Genomic DNA, 26,942 nt, shown 5'->3' on the forward strand with positions numbered 1-26,942 from the left:
TTTCAATAGAGCTAGCTGCAAACTCTCAACAACTGAAAACTTGGAAACTCTTCAAAATAAAACTGCCAAAATGCGAAAAAAACGTCCTTTTCCCAAACACTGTTGTGGAATAAGCTGCCAGACTATCTTCGGAAAGAGACTAGCCTCTTATGCTTTAGGAAACAGCTAAAAACTCTTTTGTTTAGAGAAGCCTTTGGATCTATATAATCTATTGCTCTTTCCCTTCTTTCTGCGTGAGATTTCCTGGCTGCTCCTTTGGTCATAAGCGCCTTGAGACCTGTAGGTGAGATGGCGCTATATAAGCTAAAGTAACAATAACAACAATAACAATAACAATAAACCTTCCCGTAAATAGACCAGTCAAACCACTATTGAAACAACCTCTTCCACTGGCATATTTAAAATTCCTTACTATGTTCTCTCTGATCTCTTCTAGTCTTCTTTAACCACACCACAACACTGTACACATCAGCCCACACTTCATGCATCAACACACTCTTTCCCCCATACTTGAAAAGCACTGAAAAAAGGCCAAGACATTACTAAAAGAAATGTCAATTTCATAAACATTAAAACACACCAGTCACAAAACGATCAGTATATTTTCAATAGTGACACTGTAATGGTCTTTAAACATTCTAACCTGATGATGCCGCTCTTGCCCCGCATTACAAAGCACCTACCCATTTCCCCTGCAGACTGCTCTCAACCCCAGACATCTTTCTGTAAAAACACACTTCTGCAGCACATGCCAGCAGCCTACAAAACTTTCTGAATCACACTCATATCTCATCATTCTTGTTTTCATCTTCAGAACCATGTGCACTTATTCTGCACTAAGCCTCTGACTCCAAAGGGAGTAAACCCTTTAGACCCACCTTCACACTCATCTTCCACCCACACCCATCCCAACACACTTTTCTGTACCTCCTAAACTACCCTAATTCTCTGTCCTATTACTTTGACCTGTTCTACTCTCACCCTCAACCTCAAATGCTGTCTCTTGATAAGGATCCCAAGTGCCTCTCAGCCCTTGTTTCCTCTACCCACTATCACTGTCCCTAAAACCCCCACAGGCTTCACCACAGCACTGTGTGAGTGTGTCAGCCAGTATTCATCCTCTTTGTGTCCATCCGGTTTAAACTCAATCCTGCCTCTCCCCCTAAAACTTAAATTAATATCCCCTTCCTGCTCTTCACTGGTGTCTCTAATTTTCTTTAACAGTGTCACCGCTGTACATGGTAAGCCGAACTTCCCCACTTCTGTATCTACAGACTCCTGCTTCTTTCCTCTTTTCGCGAGGAAGCAAAAGACACACAATTGATGGATGGAATACAGAACAAATCAAAACATTCACCCCCAGTCAAGAGATCTGGGTCAAATCCATCATTCTATTGCTCGACATGCCACCCCAGTTTAGACCTGGACATATGCAAATCAGTCTTGACCTTGTGCCTCATGGGAATAGTCCAGCCCTAACAGCTAAGCCAGGTCCTCCCTGGACCGGAAACAAGCATCCTAGGACCTGTTTCGGGGTTTCACCCCTCTTCCGCCAGGATAGCCTGAATCCAGTAGCACAGTGAGCCCCGGACCCACGGTCCCATTGGGCGCAGAGTCACGACTGATTTGCATATGGCTGGGTCCAAACTGGAATGGCGTGTTGAGCAAAAAACCTATGGATTTAGGCCCAGGTCTCTGTACTAGGGTGAATGTATGACATTGCTCTGCATTCTGTCCATCAATTGTTCTTTTTGCATTTGTCACCCCGAGTGGGATGGGTATGCCCAGGCATGGGTCCCGTGCTCTCCATGCCACTCGAGTCAAGCTATCCTGGCTGATGAGGGCTGGAAGCCCGAAACCTATCCAAGGATGCTTGTTTCCAGTCTAGGGAGGACCTGGCCTGGCAGTTCGGGCTGCACTGTTCCCATTAGGCGCAGGGTCAAGAGTGATTTGCATATGGCTGGGTCCAAACTGGAATGGCATGATGAGCAAAAATGGATTTAGGCCCAGATCTCTGTACTGGGGTGAATGTATTACATTGTTCTGCATTCTGTCCATCAATTGTTGTCTTTGCATTTGTCACCCCGAGTGGGATGGGTATGCCCAGATGTGGGTCCCATGCTCTCCATGCCACTGGAGTCAAGCTATCCTTTTTGATGAGGGCTGAAAGCCCGAAATTGGTCCTAGGATGCTTGTTTCCTATCTAGGGAGGACCTGGCCTAGCAGTTCGGCTGGACTGTTCCCATTGGGCGCAGGGTCAAGACTGATTTGCATATGCCTGGGTCCAAACTGGAATGGCATTGTGAGCAAAAATACGATGGATTTAGGCCCAGATATCTGTACTGGGGTGAATGTATGACATTGTTCTGCATTCTGTCCATCAATTGTTCTTTTTATTCTGGCCTCTTCTCAGCACGTTCCTGCATGCTTTGGCCCTTCTCCCTCCATTATACCTTGCATATCTGGAGCATCAGCGGATAACTCGGGGGCCTTCCTCTAGGGTGGAGAGCGCACTTAACTTGGCCTCATCCCCGCACCTCTACTACCAGCACAGCCCACTCATAGACCAGTCAGTGGTAGTTATGCAGCTCTGTATTGCAACAGGTGAGGACGCTCCTTACGCAAACTGGGGCACCCGTTGTGTTTGCCATTATCCGAGAGGCCTGATGCGGCTTATTTGCCTACATTTGCCTCTTCGCACTCGCCTCATCCTCACAACCCATAACGGGACTCTTTGGCGGTACGTTTTGTACTTTCTGACACAGAAGGGAGAAATCAAACACTGCTGCTGCAACCCCTCCAGCAGACCTCTGCACCGGCCTGGCCCATTGCAGGACCCACCTGATTAAGCACTCCATGGACTATTAAGTCTTCCCGACCTGCATCGCGACACATCATGAACTACCTGTGCTTGTTCCCTCACCATCCGACAGTACCACCAGCACCCACTACCTATGCTGACTACTATCTTCCAAGGCCCTTATCAGCAGTGCCTACTGCTTAAGTCTGGTTCCTTACCTAATGGTAGAGTACCCTTCTGATCTTACCCTGTCACTAAATGTACCTTAGCCCTAACACCTATCCCAGCCTCCACTAGTATCTGACCTGCCTTTGCAAGGCCCTCACCACTTGCCTGAATAGCCCAGAAAGGGACCTCCTAACATCACCTCCACCACTCCAGGCACCCATTGTTTCCAGGCCTCACAGAGAGTGACCAGCTCAGGTGATCACTGACATAGCATGCCTGATTCTTATCAGGTTGTGTCAAAGGCAGCACATGTGGCTATGGAAGGGGTTCTCAGACAACAGGGAAATGCAATAGATTTGTTGGAAAGTAACTGCGCTTATGGAAAGAGGCAGTGTAGATAATGACTCTTCATTAGGTAACATGTCATGATGTAATTCTTTTTATTTCATTATTAGGCCAAATGCCATGCAATATAATTTTCCTGTGATGTCATTGCTATGCTAATTAACAATTTTGAAACCTAAAAATCCCTACATTTTTTTCAGAAACAGAATGTTGGCAGGAATGGTGTTATATATCAGTAGAATGAATTATTGGGTCTGACTCAGAGATTAATGGTGTTATTATGTGTTGGCTGGAAATATAGCGCTGGCCAGAAAGCTATGAAAGAACTAAGCAAATGAAGTTTTTTGATGTCTGCAGGCAGCATGAAACCCACAAGAAGTAGCACATGTTAGAGATTGACTAGCCACAGTAGAATCCATTTCCATTGTAGTGAAATGGGCTATTTTACTATTCATATGGGGTGAGAGTTTTTTTGGGTCTGGGGTTATCCAAGACCTTTTGATTTTACTAAAATAATGTATATAATATACTTTAGCCAGCATCTTCATCCATGTGTCTGTTGTTGTGTCATGCACATTTTATTGTCCCTTTGCTACAGCATACTGCATGGAACAATGAGTCTGCCCACTTCAGCATTGGCTAACTTCACTGTAGCGCATTCTGGGGCAGATTTATGAAGGCCTTGCGCCGCCGGTGCGTCACTTTTAACATGGGAAAAAGTGACGCACCGGCGGCGCAAGGCCTTCATAAATCTGCCCCTCTGTTCTTTCACAAGGAGCATACACATACACAAATTAGTGACCTTAAACGACAGGGGCTACTACAACAATGTGTGCTTTTGAGACCAAAACATTTTTTCTTTTACTAGTGTTTTATATATAATTATTCTTTTCCATCGGTAAGAGCCTGGCAGCTCGTACAACAGTAAAGTCTTACAATAACCATGACAAAACAAAATAAGCATTGGCAAAATCAAAAGGCTGGCAGTAAACTCCAGACACAATGGATTTGCCAATGTGTGTTGTGTAACTCCACTAAATCTGGAGTTATAGCCTGGGTGGTAAAACTTACAGTCTGCCTACCTGGCCGTATATTTTATGTGATAATGTGCAACAGAAGTTCCCATTCCAAACACAGCAGATTAATCCGGGCTCTAGTTTTCAGTTTGCATCTGGCCACCAGCAGCATTGTATCCTGGTCAGTTAAGGGTGGTCACTGGCAGGTCATGAAGACCGCAGCTGGATCAGAAAGCATGGGCAAAGTCCTGTTTATATTCAGTTGTTTCCACACAATGCCCTACTTTCTGAAACTCAGTAATAAATAGAAGTTTGTTGAAAGATGTCTCTTGGCGGCAAGGTCTGTGTTGCCCCTTATCCTGCCCTCGCATTTTGATGAATCAACTACCATGCAGTGTTATTTACAAAACTTTACAAGTATTGGCAAACCCAGTAGGTTTGGTGTTTGACTGCTTTTCTTTGGCTTCATCAATGCTTGCTTTGTGTTTTTGTCCTGGTTTTTGCAAAACAATATTATCGTGAGAGCTGTTCTGTGCTAACCAATATTTTTTTTAAAAGTGGCTAAAAACGAAATATTTTATGGTATCAAAAAAGGCACATTGCCATAGTAGTCACTAGTACTGCCTACTATGGCAGAACTAGGAATACTGATGTGCTCCTTGTGAAAGAATGGAATGCCATAACTCGCTGTGAAGTTAGCCAATGGCTGAAATGCCCCATACTGTATGCTGTAGTGCGCAGAAAAACAATGTGAATTGGTTAGTATATTATATTTATGAATGGTCTTGGTTAACACTAGACCTCAACACGTCTCCAGCTACTTACATTGAAATTGAATCATTTTGGACTCCTACTGATTTGAACTCGGCCCGTGCCTGGGTTACTCTACTTATCAGGATATGCAGAGATCAGGATCAGTGGTGTGTTGGTAAGAGCCCATTAGAAGTCTAAGAATGCGTCTCTCCCATGTTTGAATGGAATGTAATTCTCAGCAATAAATTCTCTGTCGGTTCTGCTTTCAATACATCCTATTTCAAAAGCAGTGAAAAATTGTTCTGTCATAATGAAATTCACACGGATATTTGAATTAAACAATATCCCTTTTTCCGCAGGATGGGTCCAGTTACTTCAGACTGGCTGGTGTTAATTCCCCTATCATTCAAGTGAACAGAACCCTGGATTATGACGTTTTTACGCATGCACAATTTCTACTCTACGCTCGGGTGAGTCTGACTCCGAACACAGGAGTATTGCAGAGTATTTCTGTGTGCAAATGCGTTGTTAACAAGCTTTAGCAAAGCCAATAGGTATGGCTTCCGCACAGCAATTATTATTTATCTTAGTTTGTAGTGCAAATATATGTCACAAAAGAAAAGAACATGCCACCACCTATTTTTGCCAGGCAGTTGGTTGCAATAAATATTGTAAATTAAAAAAGACATTTAATTGAACAGTATGGGTTCGTCCTATCATGCAAGCGCACTTAGAAAAGTTATAGTACTCTTTTTTAGTTTTCACATCCCAAGAAAATATGATTCTTATTGACACAAATAAAATGTTCTATTGGATTTGATTTACTGTAAGCTCAAGCCATAGACACACAAGGATGAGTAAGTCTGAATTAGTGTGACACACTGCCCAATACTGCATGCGGTGGTGGGAGGAAGCCAACAGCGGCTCCTCCGCTAAGGCAGAGGAGCATCGTCCACCCACCAGCAACATCAAAAATGTAAAAATAAAATGATAATAAACCAGGTTTATTATTATTACATTTTTTTCTCCTGGGGGAGTATTGGGGGAAAGGCCATCGAGAGGAGAGGCAGAGGGGGCAGTCACAAAGGGAGAATGGTGGGCAGTGTGATCAGTGTGCATGACAGTATGGCAGGCCGGCCCAAGCGTCATGCGCACTGAAGCTCTCTCTAACCCCAGCTGCATTGCTGGGTTGGAAGGAGCAGTCATTGGCTCTCAGTCTCCCTGGGATCGCAAATGGAGGGCGTTCAGGCCAATCCTGACGTTGCTGTTGTGAATGAGAGCATCAGGATTTTGGGAGTCTGTGCTGGGGAGGAGGAGAAGAGCAGTGATGCGGCAATGCGGCAGGATGGAGAGGTAAGTTATTTCTTTTTCTTTTTTTTTTGTAATCGTTAGTCCCCCCTGATCCAGCCCGCCACTCTGCGCAGACACCAACCCCTACTGGAGGAAGCAAAATGTACATGCCAGTTGAACAGAACAATGAATGAAAAGTTGTGACTCTAAATTCATCTATGTATGTATATATGTAGATGCTATTTATACTTTTTTATTACATGATCTAGACCTAAAAAGTTAGAAGACCTGACTAAAGAAATGGCTGTTAATTTGCCATTATCCAGGCAACAGGTTGTCTGACTTCCTGGAAGTCTTTCTGGCAGCAAACTTGCAATCATAAGTGCTGTTAGTCATGGTGTTCTATGGTTTGTGGCTCAGGGCCTAAAACTGGTATCAGTTCACCTTTCTTCAGCGTTTGTGGTGGTGTGTAAGCTATCTTGTACGTGGCTCAATGGCAGCATCGGTTACAAGATGCTAAAAGTAGCCTGTGAACAGAAGAGTAGATTCACAGGGAGTGTCTGGGGTGTGACATACCCCAAATAAATGCATTTTTGTCTTGGTTGTTGGGTTCATGGGCCCTGAGTCAGGTCTGTCATCTCTGTGTCAGTTTTTCTGGTTGTGAAGTATGAAAGAGAAAACAGTAACCTTTGATGTAAACGTGAGAGAGAAATACCTATATGGAGGCTGAATTTCAAAATGTATAACTGGTTAACCTGGAATCAATACCAGCTTCCATTCTTGTTCAAATTGTGTGATCCTAGGCAAATAGTTTATTTCACAGAACCTCTTTTTTCTTTTTCACGTATAACCGTATTTTTAAATACTTGACTTCAAGATATGTACTGTACAAGTACATCTAAGGTTTGATTTAATCAACTGTTGCTCAATCTATAAGTATCCAGGCCAGGTTTACATGGCCACTGATTTGTCTCTTAGTTCACTTTTGGCATTGGTGCCGGGAGTGAGCCATAAATGTTTCTAAAAACTATCACTTTTAATAAATGTCTGTCTATATGCAGTGATATGAAACACTTCTGCATGTTAAAGAAATACACTTTTTGGAACTTTGCAGAGATTATATCATATTTTCACATTATGACTGTTGCATGATATACATGCCAAATGTTTTCATGGCCGGGCTCATGCTCATGCACGGATTCTTAGAGCCAAGCTGGACACATGGCTAGTCTATGACTTGGTTCCCACTATTAATTTACATGTGTGTCATCCTCTATTTGCGATTTAGGCTTAGTACATGTCATTTACAATGATTTGTAAATGACATGGAATAGGAACATGAAGTCCTGCCCACATGCACTGATTTGACAACTTAATTATCAAGACTTCTTGTAGCAGAGACGAAGAACAGTGTGTGCAGGGAAAATACATTTAAAGTAAGTGATCCCAGGCAGGGACTCCAGGCTATTGTGTTATGTGGTAACAGAGTCTTGAGATCCCATGTTGAACTAGAATACCCAGGTAGGACGGGCAGGGGCATACCTTCAGCAGGGGTCTTTGGGTTTTGATACCCCTCTAATGCATTCTTGGTTTGATAGTTGAGTATGTGGGTCCTGAGTCGGTCTGCTGTGCCTGTATCAGTTTTCCACATGATTTCATATATATATAATATTTATATATATATATATATATATATATATATATATATATATATATATATATATATATATATATATATATATATATATATATCTATATAGCTACACAATCCGAAAATGAAATCGGAAAAACGGCAAGCACGCTGGTCTCCGGTTCAAACATTTTATTGCAGAACCCCCCTCGCCCAAGACAGACGCGTTTCGCTAATCTAGCTTTGTCAGTGTCAGTTTGTGCAAACAAATCTTACGCCATTTTAAACCCACCCATCATCTCTACAATCATTGACATAAACGATGGTAAACTTTGTCAACGGTGGTGGCCATCTTTAAACATATGTATCCACATATATCAACAGTGTTTCTCATGGCGAAAAATAAAGAGCTTAGTGCATATTAAAAACCCTGTTACTACAAACATATATTATTTATAGTGCATTCTCGTATTCTTATCTTTATGCAGAGTGAATAGGTGTTCTGATTCCATATAACCACAATGACATTCTAACTTGTGTACATTTTAGCTTTGTAGGGGTGTATCCGCCAATGTGTACAATTGTTAATATTCAGAACCAGAATGTCTTATCAATTTGATCTGTTTAGTTCTTTTATATATATATATTTCATTTATTTCTCTTTTTGTTTTGTAGCCCTGTATGGGCAATCATCACTCTACTATATTTATTCTCAGACCCAGATGTCGGCTTTTGAGTAGATTTAAGTACATGAGCAGCTTATCAGTAAACAGTTAAGTTATGGGCAAGGATAACAATATTTTATCACATGATCCCATGTGTACAGTTAGACGTGGACCCACAATTCCTCATCATTATTAAGGCCCCATGGAGTCGTAGTTTTCAGGTCAATAATATACCTGGATTCTAGTACTCTAAGTGCCTTTTCCCTGTCACCCCCTCTTTCCAGACGTTTAACCTGGTCGATACAATAAAAACTTAGAAGATCCCTATCGCTATTATGATCTGCGAAATGGCGAGAAACCGGATAGGTTTTATCCTTATTCACGATTGCTCGCATATGTTCCAGGATTCTAAGTTTTGTGGGATTGATAGTACTCCCAATGTATCTTTTCTTGCAAGGGCACTCAAGACAGTAAATGGTGTAATTTGAATTGCAGTTTAGGAGTTTATGTATTTTCCTATTGGGTCTGTCCTCTCCTGTTCTGCCCGGATATTCTGATACTTTTTTACTTCCTTTACAAGCTTTGCAGCGCAAGCAGGGGAAAAACCCTTTGAATTTACAGAGTTCCTTAGTTTTGGGCTTTGAGGAAAAATGACTATGGACTAAATGATCCGAGAGTGACTGGCAACGCCGATATGTTATCAAAGGCTGCTGAGAAAGATGCCCTTTCAAAACGCTGTCAGTACTTAAGATATGCCAGTGTTTCTTGAAAATGTGGACTAGGTCTCCCGATTTTGTGTTAAACTTGGTGATCATTCTCACCTCGTCTTCCACTTTAGGTAAATTTTCTACCAACAGAAGATCCCTCCTGTCGGTTGTTGACGCTTTCTTTGAAGCCTGTACAAGTAAGCTCTTGGAGTAACCCCTATCACAGAACCTTCTGCGAGCATTGGCCTCAGCTTGTTTAAAATCAGTTTCAACCGACCAATTTCTTTTGAGCCACAGAAACTCGCCATAGGGGACATTTTTAATGAGGCTCTTCGGATGGTAACTAGCCGCATGTAACACGGCGTTACCTGCCGTAGATTTTCTGAAGAGTCTCGTTTGGAGGGTGTTGTTATGTATAAAAACCTCCAAATCCAAGTAGCAAATACTTGTTGCACTTATAGTGCTGGTGAATTTTAGGTTATGATTGTTATTGTTAAGGACGGCGATATATTCCTCAGCAGAGGTCCAATCACCGCGCCATACTATAAAAAGATCGTCAATATACCTAGTCCACAATAAAATATTGTCAGTCCACATCTCATTAGTCTCACCCCACGCCTCATGCCTCTCCCACCAGCCCACAAACAAGTTTGCGTAGCAGGGGGAGAAGCATGAGCCCATGGAAGTACCCCTTGTTTGTTTAAATAACTGGCCTGAAAAAAGGAAAATGTTATGGTGTAAGCAGAAATATATCATTTTTAACAACATATTGGAATGTGATCTATATTTCTCTGGTTTCTTGTCTAGAAACCACTTGATCGCCCTCATGCCATCCTCATGGGCTATACACGTATATAAATTCACCACATCCAATGTTATTAAAAGCATATCGGAGTCCCAAGAAACATTGTCCATAATACGGAGGAAGTCCTGTGTATCCCTCACGTACGAAGGTAAGTCTCTTACTATCGGTGCTAGGTATGAATCAATAAAGCGTGATGTATTTTCTAATAGACTTCCTATCGAAGATACGATTGGACGCCCTGGTGGTCTTTTGGCGTTTTTGTGTATTTTGGGAAGATGGTAAAAGGTCGGTAAAGTTGGTGATTCACATCGCAAGAAAAGGAACTCATCCATGTTTATCATGCCATCATCTTTCCATTCGTTTAGCATAGAATGGTATTCAGTTATGCTTTTCAGATATTCAGTTCTTTGTATGATGGTTTAGCACTCTTTGTCTTTAAGTTGTCTCTGTGCTTCCTGTTCATACTGTTCCTTGTTAAAAATCACAATGTTTCCTCCCTTATCCGAGGGTTTGATTTCTATAGTTTGGTCATTTTTCAGGGACTTGATTGCCTCCCATTCTCTCCTCGTGATGTTGGATGATTTCATATTCATCTTCCCTTTCTCCAGTTTTTCCAAGTCCATCAGTACTGCTTCATTAAAAACATCAATTGCATCATGTGGTGCAACAGGTAATTTTCTTGACTTCTTTTTCATATAGCTCGGGTCTCGCACTTGTTCTGTAGATACTTCTGCATTCTGATGATCTGTGAACCCACTCTCCGCAATTTCCTGAGTTGGGATCAATAGAAAGTTAGCAAGAGTATTGGGATGTATTTCTGTATTATCCTCTGTGCTGCTTTCCAAATGTGTTCTCTCAGCCATGTCTTTGGGATGTAGCAGAAAGATTTTTTTAAATTTCAATTTCCGAATGTATCTAAAGAGGTCTATTCTTATGTCTACCAGATCAAACTCACTTGCCGGGCAAAAACTCAGCCCTTTCTTGAGGACTGTTGTCTCATCACCTGTTAGTTCTCTTTTTGACAGGTTGATGATGTTGTTGTCATCCTTCATTACTGTCTTCTCCTGCGGTAGGTCACACTTCGGGTCACCCTTGGTGAGGCAGTTGTCCGTGCCCCTCCTTTTGCCCCTTCTGCCCCGCCTTGTTCTCCTTTTTTGCTTTGTTGGGGGGAGGGTGATTCCATTGCTGTGGCCTTTGGCGTGTTTCCTTTATGACCTGATACTCATCGAAAAAAGGTTTCACGCTAGTCTTCTCTTTTGTAGCAGGAGCTGTGGATTGTTCACACTCTGACGCTTCCGATTCTTCAGTGTCTGCATCATTTGAACCCACAGTTCCTTGGGCGAGTCGTTTTCTGGTGGCATCAAATTTGCGAGCAAAAGTCAGTATCCTGCCCGATAAGTAATCCTGTTCATCCAAAATATATATATATATTATATATATATATGTATTACCTACTGGCGGTCGCCAGTAGGTAGTTATAGTTAGGACCTAGTTTCCATAGGAAATCCGCAACATTCTATTGGGAATAACTTTGGCGTTGATGGACGGAATTGGCTGAATTTCTCCAAGGAAATGGCCAGCTCCGCTCCGCTCCTTCCCTGAAAGTTTGGGGGGGATTCGTCACACGGGGGCCGAGATAAAAGGGGGGTCCCAAAACGTGTTTTCCCCATATTAATTTCCATAGGGCGGTTGGACTCACTTTTAGCCCGAACGGCTGAATGGATTTCCACCAAACTTGGCAAAATTGTAGGGACTAGTAGCCCGATGTGCCTTTGCTATGTCTCAAGATATGTGCTCCAGTGGATTTTGAGTAATTTAGATTCAAAAAAATATATATAACTATAAGCGCGCCCCAGTACGCGCACCGGGGCGCGTACCAGCGCGCTACACGAGTTCGCGAGCGGAAAGCTGATTGGTTCTCGGGTGTCTGTCAACATTCCAAACAGTCCGGAGTGGCCGCCATCTTGTGTCTCGGTAGGATCGAGACACAAGAGGTGGCAAAAACAAAGGGGGAAATGACCAAAAGGGGGCAGGGTAGACCCCCCTGACCCCCTAGGTTTGATGTGGGGGACATAAAAGGGCGATTTACGTGGGGGGAGCGCCCGGTACGCGCACCGGGGTGCGTACCATGGAGAAAAAAGAATGACAGAGTTTTAAATGTAGCATTTTTTTTTATAAATTGGAGGTAGTTCTAAAAAGAACTGTTTTTTTTATTCTTTTTGTTGTTTTATATTTTTGTTTTGTTTTTTTGAACATTTGTTACTTTTTTTGGCTTTTATGAACAATTTTATATATTTTTTTGTAGTTTTTATGGGGACAAACAAAAAACAGGGAATTGTAAACGGCTCAACTGGAGAAAAAAAAATCAGAAAAAAATTAAGGTTTCTTTCTGCAGTTGTGGTTGTCTCCAGCACGGTTGATGAGTTTGATGCTTTGCTCACCATAGGAAATTGTAGTCCCGCAAAATATACAAACTATTTTGTAATCTCCAAACTGGCGTTGGATGTTTGGGACCATCTCCCTTGTCTCTGGACCCGATGGAGTGGGTTGTTTGCTTTTGGAGGTGCTCGGAGAAGATTGGGGAGGGTTTCTGGTCAGTTCTCTGACCTCTGCCGCAGCATAGTTGTTAGGGTGCCTGCGTTGCATGTGGCGAAGCATTGTATGGTTCCCAAATGAATATTTTTGGCAGGGTTCCCCCTGGAAAGTACAGTGCCACAGATGAGACATGTCACCTTTGGCGCATTGACTTTCTTTTGGTCCTTTGGTATTTTAAAAAAACTCCCACACAAAGTGCTCCTTAGGTTTATAGGGGGTATTATCTTCAGGCAGGAACTGCCTCTCTTCCTCCTCCTCCTCCTCCTCCTCTTCTTCTTCACCACCAATGTGGTGTTGTGGTGGTCCTTGTGGAGGTGGTGGTGGTGGTGCAGATGCTCCTGCTGCTGCTGCTACTGTAGCCATTTCTCAATGAATAGAAGCAGGTCTTACTCACTCAAAGAACAAAGTGACAATGAGGAAAAAAGGTGGGGCTTTCATCATTTGGAAAACAAAACTGTTCTGAACCAATGAAAAGTGTTATTTTCAGGTCACATGACCCGGGCTTTCATCATTTGGAAACCAAAACTGTTCTGAACCAATGAAAAGTGTTATTTTCAGGTCACATGACACGACGCGCTTACGCTACGCGCCGGGGGGCGCGCCCAGGGGTGCCTACGTTGCGCAATCGTATGCGCTCGGGCGCTTCCGGGTGCGCTTACGCCGTGCGCCATAAGACGCATCACGCGGCTACGCGATATGTCACGATGATGTTTTCGTTCGCGGCAATAGCGCTAACGGGACGCTCACCGGTACGCGCACTGGGAGCGCACCAGGGCAAAAAAAAAAAATGTAAACAAAAAGGGAAAAATATACATAAAAAATAATATTACATAAATATACAATATAAAATTAATTATAAAAAATATTATATTTCATAGCTATAGAGATTCGCTATTAAAAAACCTTTGAAATTCACTGAAAAAAACATAGGTTTGAGGCCCTATATATAGTTAGGAAATAGCATTTACAAAACCTATGAAATTCTCTGAAAAAACTATAGGTTTCACACCAGTTATAGCTAGGAATTAGCATTTAAAAAACCTATGAAATTCACTGAAAAAACCATAGGTTTCACACCAGTTATAGTTAGCTGGAAATTTTACTGACATAAAACCATTGAAATTCCCACGTTATAGTTAGTTGGACTCACTATAACTCGCGAGCCCGCAATGCACTGCTGATGATGTCACATATTACATCATTCATGACATGGTTAGTGACATCACTGATGACATCACTGATGACATCTCAAATGACATCACTGATGACATCTCAAATGGCATCACTGATGACATCACTGATGACATCTCAAATGACATTACTGATGACATCACTGATGACATCATCCATGTGATAATACAATACACCTCCTCACACTCTGATCTAACACATGATACACCTAGTGTTAAATACAAGCTACCATTCCTGAAACCATTGACACAGTAAAACCACTTACCACATACGCACTCACTGATTTCTAGGTCTACACACACATCCACTCATTCACCCATACAATCTTTCATACATACAGTCAGTCATCAATACAAGACCAACATATGCACTCATACACCTATACAGAGACTCACACACTGCCACTCATCCATAGAGTTACTCATACACCTAATCAGTCATGTAAAGAATCAATCACACTCCCATTTCCACAACTATACAGTTATACACACAAAACCTTGCTTATTTAAACATAGACTAACACATACCTACTGTCTTTTACAATCACTGATACAAGTACATATTGATAGATACAGTCACTTATGCAATCACAGGCTGGTATATATAGTCATTTATATATGACAACTCTCACATGCAGCAGCTTACACAACAACAAACATAATGATGTACACATTCAGACAGTTTAGTCACTAACCCATGCATTCACTAAGACACATTTAATCACTCACTCATACAGTCAGTCACGCACCTACTAAATCCTTCATCCAGACACTCATACATACACTCACTCTTCAATATGTAAAACATATTTTAACTTTACAGAAACACACAGACACTGGATGATGTCATCAGTGATGTCAATTGAGATGTCATCAGGGATGTCATCAGTGATGTCATTTGAGATGTCATCAGTGATGTCATCAGTGATGTCATTTGAGATGTCATCAGTGATGTCATCAGTGATGTCACTAACCATGTCATGAATGATGTAATATGTGACATCATCAGCAGTGCATTGCGGGCTCGTGAGTTATAGTGAGTCCAACTAACTATAACGTGGGAATTTCAATGGTTTTATGTCAGTAAAATTTCCAGCTGACTATAACTGGTGTGAAACCTATGGTTTTTTCAGTGAATTTAATAGGTTTTTTAAATGCTAATTCCTCACTATAACTGGTGTGAAACCTATGGTTTTTTCAGTGAATATAGATATAAATGGTAGTTATAGTTAGGACCTACTTTCCATAGGAAAAGCGTTTTTTCTTTTGCCAATATCTTTAGCGCCGGTTGACGAATCTTTGCAAAAAATTTCCAAACTAATTGCCTGCTCCGGTCAGCTTCTGTCTTGATGGTTTGGGGGTGAATCATCAAGTGGAGGCTGAGAAAAAAGGGGTCTCGATATCTGAGCACCAAGGAGGAGTTGCAAACTCTCCTGGGCACAAGCTTCACTCTGATTGGCTGCCAACACTCAAAACCAGGAACTGTAGGCAGCCATCTTGTGACTTGGTAACCAAGTCACAAGAAAAAGGGTGGAAAAAAGATTAAAACAAGAATAGGGGGCAGGGTAGAAACACCCTGACCCTCTTGACCTGCTCATGGGGTCCCAAAAGGACCTCCAGGGCCAAGAAAAGCATTAAAAAAAAGAAATCTGCTAAATTCACGCTGGGTGAGGGAACTCGTGCTTCGTTATTCTTAAGCCCCCGGGTGGGCCAGGTCCCAGGGGCAATGCTTAATTATATAGCGGGGTCCCTCGCAGCCCTGGGGATTGCCACCTCCCCCGGGCTTCATTAGTTATGGGTAGGGGGACCTCGCAGGTCCCCCAAATCCCCGGGGACCGCCACCTCCTGGGGGTTTGTTCAAATAAGGGCTGGGGCCTCACGGCCCCCAGCAGCCCCGGGGACTACTACCTCCCTAGGGCTTTATTTAAATAATGACAGGGGCCTCACAGGCCCCCCAAGACCCGGGGACTGCCACCTCGCTGGAGCTTTGATAAATAATTAGTGTGGGGAGACTCAAGCCCCCCCACACTGCCCCTGGGACCACCACCTCCCCAGGGCTTTATTTAAATAGGGGCGGGCCTCGTGGGCCCCCCAAGTCCCAGGGACCGCCACCTCCCAGATTTATTTATTTATCAATTTGTTAATTTTTTTCAGACCACATTGTTGTACAGTTTTTCCAGTTTGCAAAGTGCCCCAATACCACGTTGTTACAGTTGGCACAATTCTCCATAGCAAAGTTGCCCAATTCTCAAATCACATATAGTCCTTCTGTGTAGTTAGCACATCTCCTCCGATCACCTGCGGATCAGTTTGTAGAATGCCAAAAGAACATTTCGTCCTGTGCCCCAATCACAAAGTGCCCACAGAGCACAATGTCCTATCCTATTTTTACAGGTATTTGCAATGTGCACACTTCTACAAGCACTTATTTACTGAGCTGCCTGGTTTGTACACTCCCTCAAATTAGGTGTTAACTTGTTTGCACAATGTCCGATTGACAATATCTAACGAATAGATTACCAGATCTGTCCAGTGGTCTCTTGGTCCCAGTCAACCATTTCCCAGCTTGAACGCTGCCGTCATATTTGTATTGTCATTTTTATGTTAAACCAAACATGAGATCCACCACAATCTCCTTTATTTGTTGCATTGCCTGATGACAATTGCTTATGTACCGTGTAACTGTTTGCCGTGTGCATTTCTTGTGAAAATGTAATCGGAATTCGGCTTATTAATTCACATACCGGTTACCCTGGCACTACCAGATGGGTACTTAGGTCATACACTGTTGTATCTACTCTGTGTCCAGTCGGACCCAATCACAGTTCGACCTGGGAATTAGACACCAAACCCGACATCGCAGACACTAGATGGGCCTCCCACTGTTGTTGCTCTCAGACAATATTGCAATCCATAATTGACAAGCGCACGCTACAACCTTTTAAATCCCTGCAACCAAGCTAATTTTACACCAGAAAAACAGCAAATGATAGACCCTGCTAGATCCCATCAATGCTCTATCCGCCCATTCTCGATCTCTGGCATGAAGTAACTCCACCATCTTTAATGTGACTGGAAGTAAGTGCCAGACATGTCTCTCTTAGGATATGCTAAATGCATTCCGCACGACGTCCGAAGCTTCGCGGCGATTGCATTATTTCTCAATAAGCACAGAGGGGCAGATCTACAAGAAAGTGCCGCAGCATGGCACCCAAGCCCTTTTGCTGCGCCACGCTCCGACACTTTCAGAGCACAGGAATGCAACATATCTACAATCAGGGCCGGCGCTAGGCAAGGGCAGCATGGACAGCTGACCGGGGCCTCGCGCTCAGGTGAAAGGCAGGGGCCCCCCTGCTTCACTGTGAAATGAAACACTTTCACAGATTGCCCACCTGCTCCAACAGGGCCCCTCCTCACACAATTACAATACACATGTGAGATGTCTGGTGTCGACCGCTGTGGTGGCATTCCTGTGTGTGCAGGAGTGGGGGGAGGGACAAACAGAGTGGGGAAGGCACATCATCCAGGCCAGCAATTATGGCTCACAGTGTCAGGGGCGGGCAGCACCTCTGTTAAGTACCGGCCACTCCCGCATTTTGTTGCTAGGTGACAGAAGGCCCCTTTGTTTACAGGACCAGCCAGACACAGGTAAGGAGAGGTGGGTGACGGGAGGAGGGAGCAGCCAGATCAACTGGTGCTAGGGCAGTGTTTTAAGAAATGCCGTCTTACTGCTTCGAAGGCCCAGGGGAGGGGTCCCCCTTTCCCTGGGCCGCGAAGCACTAGAGCAAGCTGCAAGGTCAGGGTGTGGGGGCCCCCTTTCTTGACCTTGTAGCTATTACTCCCTCTTTCTTTTCCTTTTCTTTATTTGTTCCCCGGTTGATGGCAAGATGGCCGCTACAGCGCTGTAGAGGGAAGTCGCACATCACTCTCTCTCATGCCTTCACAATGAGATGTTGGTAGTTTGAATGTAGTGATGCTGGTATTGGACGGGCTGATTCAGATTATTGCAGGTGGCGGCATTGGCAAGGGACGGCTCAAACAAGCATCTCTAGCGGCTCTACAAGGCTGGAGAAAATACTGGAGGAGCATACTCAGAGTCCTCATAATACCTGCTGCGATGTCACAACATAATAAGAATGATAGAGACAAGGACAAGGAGAAACCTCCAACTACAGCCGGTACGAACAAAGGTCCGGCACTGCGAGACGGATCAGCTCCAGCTCCAGGAGCAATACCTAGGATAATATCGACGAGCAAGAAACAGGTACCTGCAGCCGCTTTAATGACAAAGGCTCAACAAAAGAAAGCCGAGAGAGCCGAGAAGAAATTTGAGACACCGGAGACAAGGCTCAGCACGGCCAAAAGACAGAAAGAAATGCAGCCGATCGGTGCTTCATATGCGAAGGAGAAGGAGACACATAGATCACAACGGCGAACCCCCTCCCCGCTAAGGATGTATCCGCCATGAGGCAGCCTACCTTAACCGAGTCCTTTTCCACCAAATCAGCCCCCGGTCCTCAGACTCAGACTCTAGACGAGGGAACAGCCGGCAGCAGGAGTCATTCAGCCGCGCTGAACGCGGAAATGGTGAAAGACGTCCTCGAGGACGCAAGCGGTATAGTTGCAGAGCAACCGACGGAGCCTCTCCAATCTACCACGCATCACGCGGGGACTGCCGGCTTCATAGAAAAGGAGAGTTCTACAAACACGGTGAGCAGGAGAGAACCCGGGGTGGCTCAGGATGATTTGGGGACACTCGAGAGGCAGAATAATACCCAGATGTTGGATGCCTTACTGTCACTTGAGGCTGGGCTTAATACTGACACTAACCAACCTCAGACACCAAAATGGGGGAACTTGGCAAGCTTAGACTCACAGCAGGAGCGGGCTGAGAACAAAGGTGCTAGAGGGGGCTCGCCCGAGTTCTATTCCGTCAATGAAGGGTCAGACTCCACTGATATAAGTGAACATGCAGCGGGAAATTCAACGGATGATACCACCGGCTCAGACACAAGCAGAGGCTCAAGGGACAAAAGTACGCAAAAGAAAAAGAATCCGGGGGCGAGAAGAAACGGAGGGGGGTCCCCGGGCAGTAGGAACAAAAAATTATCAAGGGATTATTCAGCCACCTCAGGGATAAATCACGAAGCTGGACAAGGAGATGGGGCCGGAGGAGGGTCAGCATTAAGAACTACACCCCAGAATGTAACAATGGAGATGATGTTTGGCACATTAAAACAGATACAGTCTGAGGCCAGGGTGGAAAGTCGGAGAGCAAGGCGTGACACAAGGAAAATTCAGGCGTCACTCAGAAAGTTAAACAGGAAGTACGAAGAGGTCGAGGAGAGGGTCTCACAGGTGGAACAGAGAACGGGGAGAATGGAAAATGAGATAACGGACTAGCAGGACTTCAAAAATGAGCAAGGGAAGATAGTGGAAGATCTTCAATGGAAGATCGAAGACTTTGAAAACCGTCAAAGACGGAATAATGTGAGACTCCTTGGCCTAGAGGAAGGGGTGGAGGGGCAAGATCCGAGAGGGTATGTCATCAAACTCTTGAAAGGGGCCTTCCCTGAGTCCCAGTGGCAGTGGGAGTCGGAAGTCCAAAGAGCCCATAGATTCCCACTTACAATGAAGAAAAATCAAGGGGGTCAACAGAATGCACTACCTAGGGCGATGCTTGTGTTCTTATGGAATTTTCTTGCAAGACAGGAGGTCATGGACAGAGCCAGACCAGACTCTAGGAAAACATATGAAGGTGTTACATTTTTTGCCAGGCCTGACTTCTGTCATGTTACGGTTGAGAGAAGATGGAAGTTAAGGCAACTGATCTCCCCCTTTCAGAAACAAGGTGCAGAGGCATATTTACTGTACCCAGCGAGATTAAAGATCATCAATAGGGGGCAGACTAGGATGTTCTTTTCGGAAATTAAAGCAGGGGAATTCCTAGCAGAACTTACGGAACAGCGTAGAGGGAGGAATAACAGAGGGAGAAGCCCACTAAAAACACCATAGGATTCATATAGACTACCACATCAAAAAATGACTAGATAAGACAGTAGGCAAGGGTAGGAGAGAGAGGCGACACTGCAGCCTATAGAGGCCACATATAGGTCACAATTGACCTATTTGCCTGTAGAAGGGGGGGTGGGAACTCAGAGGGAGGGGGGAAGAGTGGGGGGATGAGAGGGAGGGTCAGTGGGGGGTGGATACATGGTTGGTGAATACAACACGCAAAGAGGAACTACACAGACACAAAGTTTTTGGGGTAAGAGCACCACATGCAGGAGATAATGAGAAGATAATTTAGTATAACAGGAAGGAAAGGCAAAATATTTTGCGATGACATTAAGGATTGCCTCTATAAATATCTGTGGGCTAAACAACGGGGGAAAAAGACAGAAAGTGTCTGCTATGTTAAGAATGCTGAAATTAGACTTCATTTGTCTCCAAGAGACGCACATAGAGGGAAACAATAAATATCTGTTTGAACAAATGGGTTTTGAGGTATTAGCCTATACCAGACAAGAAACTAAGACCAGGGGGGTAGCCATACTAGCCAAAAAAGGGGTCTTCAAAACAAAGAGGAAAAAATAAGATCAGAGGGGGAGATGGGTTATGATCGAGGGAGAAACAAAGGCAGGATGTTATACTATTGTTTCCGTCTACGGCTCCACAGATGATGACCCAGAGGTTTTTGAATTTTTAGATCAGGAGCTATCTCTGTGGCCCGAACCGATCATATGTTGTTGGGATCTGAATATTAATGGTTTGATGGGCTTGGGCTTGGGTATGACGGGAGGGGGGGTGTATGTGGGGAGGTAGAAGAGGGTTTGTAAAGCTGTATGTAATCTTATGAGTCATAATGCATTAGTTGATGTATGGGCTCAGAAACACCCCCTGGGACGGGCAGTACATATTATTCGGCACCACACAGGTTGGTTGTCAGATTAGACTATTTTCTGACTTCCAGCTCTCTGGTAGGTGGCAGTCAACTAGAGAGGCTACCTAGGATATTATCGGACCACAATCCGCTTGTGTTAACACTCCCACAGGTTATTGCGGGGGAAAGAAAGTCTTACAACTGGACTTTTGAGAGAGGGCTCCTATCCTAAAAGATGAAAAAAAAATTCTTTATTTGTTCCCCTGTGAAATGAATCCAAAAAAGAAAAACTTTTTTGCTGGAAAGGCCATCTTTTTTGTGAAATTTTTCACTTCCAAAGTGCAGCCTTGGGATGGAGAGAAGTAAAAGGTTCAAAATGTAAGAAAATAACTAAAGCAAGACAGAGTGGGTCAAAAAGGGGCCAGAATGATTTTATTCACACCCAAAACACATTAGTGCCACTCCATAGAATTTGCCAGTGAAGCGCTACTTTTGTTTTCTTGTCTTTCTCTGAACAGCATTGTTTTCCCCGGGTGGGGAAGTGCACCATTTCTGGATGTACTGCAATACCTGCTTGATGGGCGAACTGGAAAATAAAATGCATACTGCTGCTCTGTATTCACGAATGTGGTCTTTTTAAACCATTTTGCTTTCGGTTTGTAAGGATATAAGCACTGGGCATTGAAGCAGGTCCGCTCCGGCTCTGTAGTCATGGCCTTAACTTTTCATGCAAAAGCACTCATTGATTTCTGAATAATAAGTGCAAAAGCGTTACCATGTTACCATGTTATTCCTGCACACATTTCACGTGATTTAATTAATCTTACATTCCTTATGAGTGTTTGCTTTTTCCAGAACGTTGTCACTTTTTTTTAGGCAGCATATCGCTCTTGTCTAGTGCGTAATTTGAATTGGGCCGCCTCCAGGTGTTTGTAGTGGGGCGCAATTGGGTTGTAGTTGAAGGCAGTGCGAGTTTCTCTCAGTGGGGTAGTATGGTGTTCAGTGGGGGAGAAGATGTGGCACTATTGTCAGAGCTGCCGAATTTGGAACTGGGGAACCAGGTTCAGCCTTTATGACGAGTCCACCAGATCACTTTACTGAGAGAGCACATTTCCATGCTAAACCTTGAAAGGACCCGCAAGACCTTAGAATGCCTGATGTCTTAGCACCAGCAGGTGAACCCTAGCAGTGGCAAGTGTGGGTTAACCTTGAAGGCTTGTCTACCACAAGCCCTATTTAAGCTCACCACAAGTCTTTTGGGCAGGCCTACGAACCAGCACACCCTAGAGCAACAGTGACTCTGTCATTGAGGTCACAGGACCCTTGAGCAGGGAGGCTCTAGGGAGGTGCAAACGGTGAGATCGCACTGAGTGCTGACTTTGGGTCATGCTTGCGAGTATATTATGTTTCTAAAGGCACTTGCTGCCTCCTTCCTGGCCTCCAGCGAATTTCGGCAACAATAAAAATGTCACGAAACTCCATGATTAATGTTCTTCCTAGAGAGAGATGGAGGTTTGTCAAGTGGAAGTTTTGACTTATGGAAAGGTAGCGCAGAGGGTTAACGTGCTTGCTGCAAAGAACATGTACCATGCAGATCACTAAGTCCACATAAAGTAAAGAGGCCAGTGGGTTACTGCTTTTGTCCGAGAGATCCTATTGTTACTTGCAGTTTATAAGTCAAAATCCTAACATAGAACAATGAGCTATTAACTGTCAACTAAGAGCTGCATGCCAACTGCAAGGTATAAATTTCATTGTTATGGTTTTTTTCCCCAGTCTTTCATTAACATAATGTTGCAAAAAGGGTTCATTTGAACAGAAATCGATTCTGGTTATTAAAGAGAACCCCCAACCATGGTATTACGTTCTAAATTCAGAGTTTGTGTTTCTCCAGATCAATCACTATTACACTATACTGCCTACTAGTATGATTGTCATGTGACTCCTAGTCCTTTGTCTTATGTAACATTACCTATTGTGATTTACACAGGTATGATTGATTGTCTCTGTGTAATGTGTGATATAAAGCTCTCTGACACTTTAAACTGGTAATAGTGGTGCTGTTAATCAAATTAAATGCATCTGAGAGAGAGTGTAGTTATGGAGACTTGAGGGGCACTGTTAATGGGTGGTAGTGAGGGAATCCGTGGCAGAGCATGTCATTGGGGGCACCAACATTGTGTGATGTATTCCTATAGGTTCTGTATCGATCCCCCTATTCCTGACCCTGTTCTGGTTAACAAGTTAACTAGCAGCCATCCCATGATGCAGAAACCGTTATCTGATTAAGCCACACCACGGCACAGGAACGCGTTATCTGATTAGGTCATAACGCTTGCCATCTAATTAGACAAGCAATATTCCTCCAGCCCCTGATAAGGCATACGGAGTTCTCAAAACAAATCAAACCTATGACAAACTGGGAAAAACCCTGCGGCCATTGTTTTGATTTCACCGAGAACTTCAGCATAAGAATGTGCTAACGACCAGTTCGTATGACATCCTTATTGACGTATCTATGTCCATCCTTACGTCAATCTCGGCACCTTACAGGTATAAATATTACTGATATTGCCTTAAGCAAACACACGCGGTGGTGACGAGATCGGAGCAGCGAGATTTGCCGAAGCCCAGCAGAGAGCGAAGCCCACTGGCGCTGCCCCGCCTTCCTGACGCGCTGAGAACGAGACGCTGCCTTTCTCCTGCCGAGAAATCCAGCTCCGGCGCTTCCGAGCAGCCCTTGCAGGCAGCCTGGAATATCGAGACCAAAGATGAGAGATACCATCCCTCAACCATCCTAGATTCAAGGTACGGAACTGAATAACCCCTTGCAGAGAATTCTTGAATCAGTCACTTGGCAAAACAAACTTAACTTAAACTGCTACTTTCTATCCCCGCCCACGTATTAGGCTTAGGTCAGGTACACTGGGGTAGGCGTAGTTAGAAGCACCAGTTGAGTACGATTAGTCAAATGTTTATATGTATGTATCTATTTTATCCATTTTAAACCACCATATGGCTTAGAAACCATATAAATGTTTTTACAGTATTATTTTATACTTCTGCTTTTATTGTATGCACTTTACTTAACCATAAGTATTGCAATAATATCGATTCATTTCTCTTGTACGAGAAAAGAGACTGATCAATAAATACCATCTTTTATTGAACACGCCCGTCTCTTCCTTTTCTCTACAAACTGGTGAAACTAAGAATGCACGTACTGACTGAGTAAAATAAGTTGTTTTTGTTTTCACACGACTCTAGAGATACACTCTTGATTAGGGGAGAGCAAAGTTGTCATGTTCTATGGTTGTCAGAAACTAAATCCCTTCTTGTCTATCCAGGGAGGTTCAACTCCTCCTTGCCTATTCGAGAAAGTTTCTAGTGAACACTGAGCTAGCTGGCAAACCCATAACTTTAAGTCTAATATCGACAATAGAAGACCTAGTTAACGTCTGGTCTAGGCCTATACTATTGAAGGTATTATTCCAATGCGCAGAGCCTATTGGGATAATAGGAACTACACTACATGGCGCCCAACGTTTGGAAAGGCGATAAAACTAACGCAAGACATTAGAGTAACTCAGTCGTGCTATTTCACTCAGACCCTTTTTTCCCATAATACTCCAAAGACGTCTGGAGTGGGTGAAAGGTAATATCCGCCAAACCTCGCAGGAGGAAACTCCTATGTATGGTTTTTGGTTTAGTCAACGTTGAAGGATACACTGTTCCAAAATATTGTGCATCTAATCTTTGTTTCCATAAGGAACCTGATCTGCAAACAAACAGAATAACCTTCCTGACGGTAAAATGTCAGAAAGTGATGATGAAAGAGAGAGAGTTAGATTAGCAGCTGAACTAATAGAAGCTGATAATACTATGCAAGAAGCAGACCCGGATATAAAACTCATCCCGGTCAACATAAGAAGATCTATAACGTTAAAACTTATAGACAATGGACTGACACCAAGAGGTGGTACAGTCATATTCGTAATTGAGGCACACGAATATCGGCAGACAGAGGTATACTATTCATGGATAAACTTTCCAGCAGCAAATGCTGTAACGAAGGAGTTCCACTATTATAAAATAGAGGAACCTCCTAATGAGTACACTCCTTTCGAGGAAGTAGAAGTACCACTTAAATTCCAAGAGCACCTGCTCTTGTTTAATGGCGCCCTAAAACATAATAATCACATCCCCAGGCTCGGTCCACTAGGTAGACCAGGAGCAACGTGGCCGGTCCTAGCCGGATACACACCACATCCAGACATCGAAAGAATGTCTGCAGCAGATGTTTTAGTACAACTAAAACAATTAATTAAAATATATAGACAACTAGTCCAATATGTAATGCGGACTTCAACAATCCAACCAGCAATTAAAAATTCACAGCTGACCCCTCATCAGGGGAACACAAATAAAATTACACCACAGAACATACAGTCCTGCCTAGGTAAAGTACCAGCTAAACGGGAACAAATACCATTCTGGTTAGCACAAAAAATCACCCAAATAGAGGCGGTGTTTCCAGACACCACCCCTGTGGATAAACACAGGATTCTGACTATCTGTCTTCCAATGGGAATCGCACCACACGTGGAGGACTGTGACACTTGGGGTACAGTCTTTGCTTCCATTTACACAAAAACACATGGAGTTCCATCCATGTCAGTAATACCAGATGTGCTAAAACAAATTCAAGACGAATACGGTCCAGAACCCGCCTTAACTCTTGGTATGAAATTACTAAAAGACTTCAAGCAGGTCTCGGCAATATTACTAGCCAACATAAAAGGAGAAGCAGCGAATGTGGCGATCCGCCAGAGGTTAAAAGAGACAGATATAGCAGACCAACCAGCTGAAATTGCCAGAATTATAGAAAAATCCTATGAAGAACTAGGTAGAGATAGTTTGGGTGGAATACCATTGAAGCCCCAACTAATTGAAAGTCCTGAAAAAATATTTATTAAAAATAATCTAAACAGTCAAAAGAAGAACTGGGATGGAAACAAACAATCCAATCCAAAAGAAAAAAGATTCCAGTCCAGAGGAAGGTCTCCTCGGCGGAGAGAAAGATCTCCGGACCAAGGACCCAAGTCTCCCCAAAGGGAGCCCTCTGTGAAAAGATACAACCTTAGAAATAGGGATAACATAAAGAAACCGGATAGATATCAAGATTTTGATACACGTCCCTCTCAATCTTTTCAGACTTCCTCGCAGAAATCGGAAAGAAGAGGACGATCGGAACCCAGGGAAGGGCACGTCAAGTCCAAAGACAAGGAACCTGCTCATCCAAATAAAAAATTACAGTTTCCCAAGAAGAAGGTAGCCAGCATTAAAGTATTCAACAATGCCGAGAATACTGAGGACACAGCTGAAAAACGGAGAGTGGGCTCAGACAATGCTAGACAGCGCAGCAGAAGTGAGCATAGCACGCAAAGTCCTTATGAATCATCTGGAGACAGTGGACACGAATGAATACATTCAAGTGGAAACTGCAGACACCAGAGTTAGCAAACCTCACAAAATATATGAAATAACTTTACGTATAGAAGGGGATAGGACTAGAAAAATAAGGGGCCTTTTTTGGGATAATCTCTCCAAGGGCTATGACATCCTTCTAGCTGAAAAAGATTGGCCACCAGAGTTTGTCAGGGAGTGCCCACATGGCGAAGAAATAATTATGCCTGCCTTCTCAAACCATATTCCAATTCATAAAAAATATACACTGTCAAGAAAGTGGGCAGTAGCTCAAGCTCCTGCTTTATATAAAAATCATGTGGGATGGGATGAGGAATCTCCTCCACACAAAATCCAGTTAAAATCACAACCTACTGCACAAAGGCAGTATCCAATCAAGCAAGAAGCTAAAAAACAGGTAAAAGAAATTCTAGATCAACTAGAATACCAGGGGGTGATTGAAACTTGCACCTCACAAATGAACAACCCTTTGTTTCCTGTCTCCAAACCAGACAACTCATATCGTCTAGTTTTGGATTACAGACACCTTAACTCATGTTGCAAAACTTTTGCAGTACAAAACTCGCATAGTGCTGCACTAATAATTAACATAGTGCGCAAAAAATATA

General features: G+C 43.5%; 1 protein-coding gene across 4 annotated transcripts in view; it reads left to right on the forward strand.

The window, feature by feature from the left end:
- Positions 1-26,942, forward strand: part of CDHR5 (cadherin related family member 5) — a 392,579-nt gene that overhangs the window by 194,027 nt on the left and 171,610 nt on the right. For all 4 annotated transcript variants that reach the window (XM_078682818.1, XM_078682819.1, XM_078682820.1 and 1 more), the window contains exon 6: positions 5,442-5,552. In XM_078682818.1, coding sequence (XP_078538944.1) covers positions 5,442-5,552 — 111 coding nt within the window. The remainder of the gene's footprint in view (positions 1-5,441; positions 5,553-26,942) is intronic.

The sequence above is a fragment of the Lissotriton helveticus genome, chromosome 3_1, assembly GCF_964261635.1.
Source record: "Lissotriton helveticus chromosome 3_1, aLisHel1.1, whole genome shotgun sequence".
Lineage (NCBI taxonomy): Eukaryota > Metazoa > Chordata > Amphibia > Caudata > Salamandridae > Lissotriton > Lissotriton helveticus.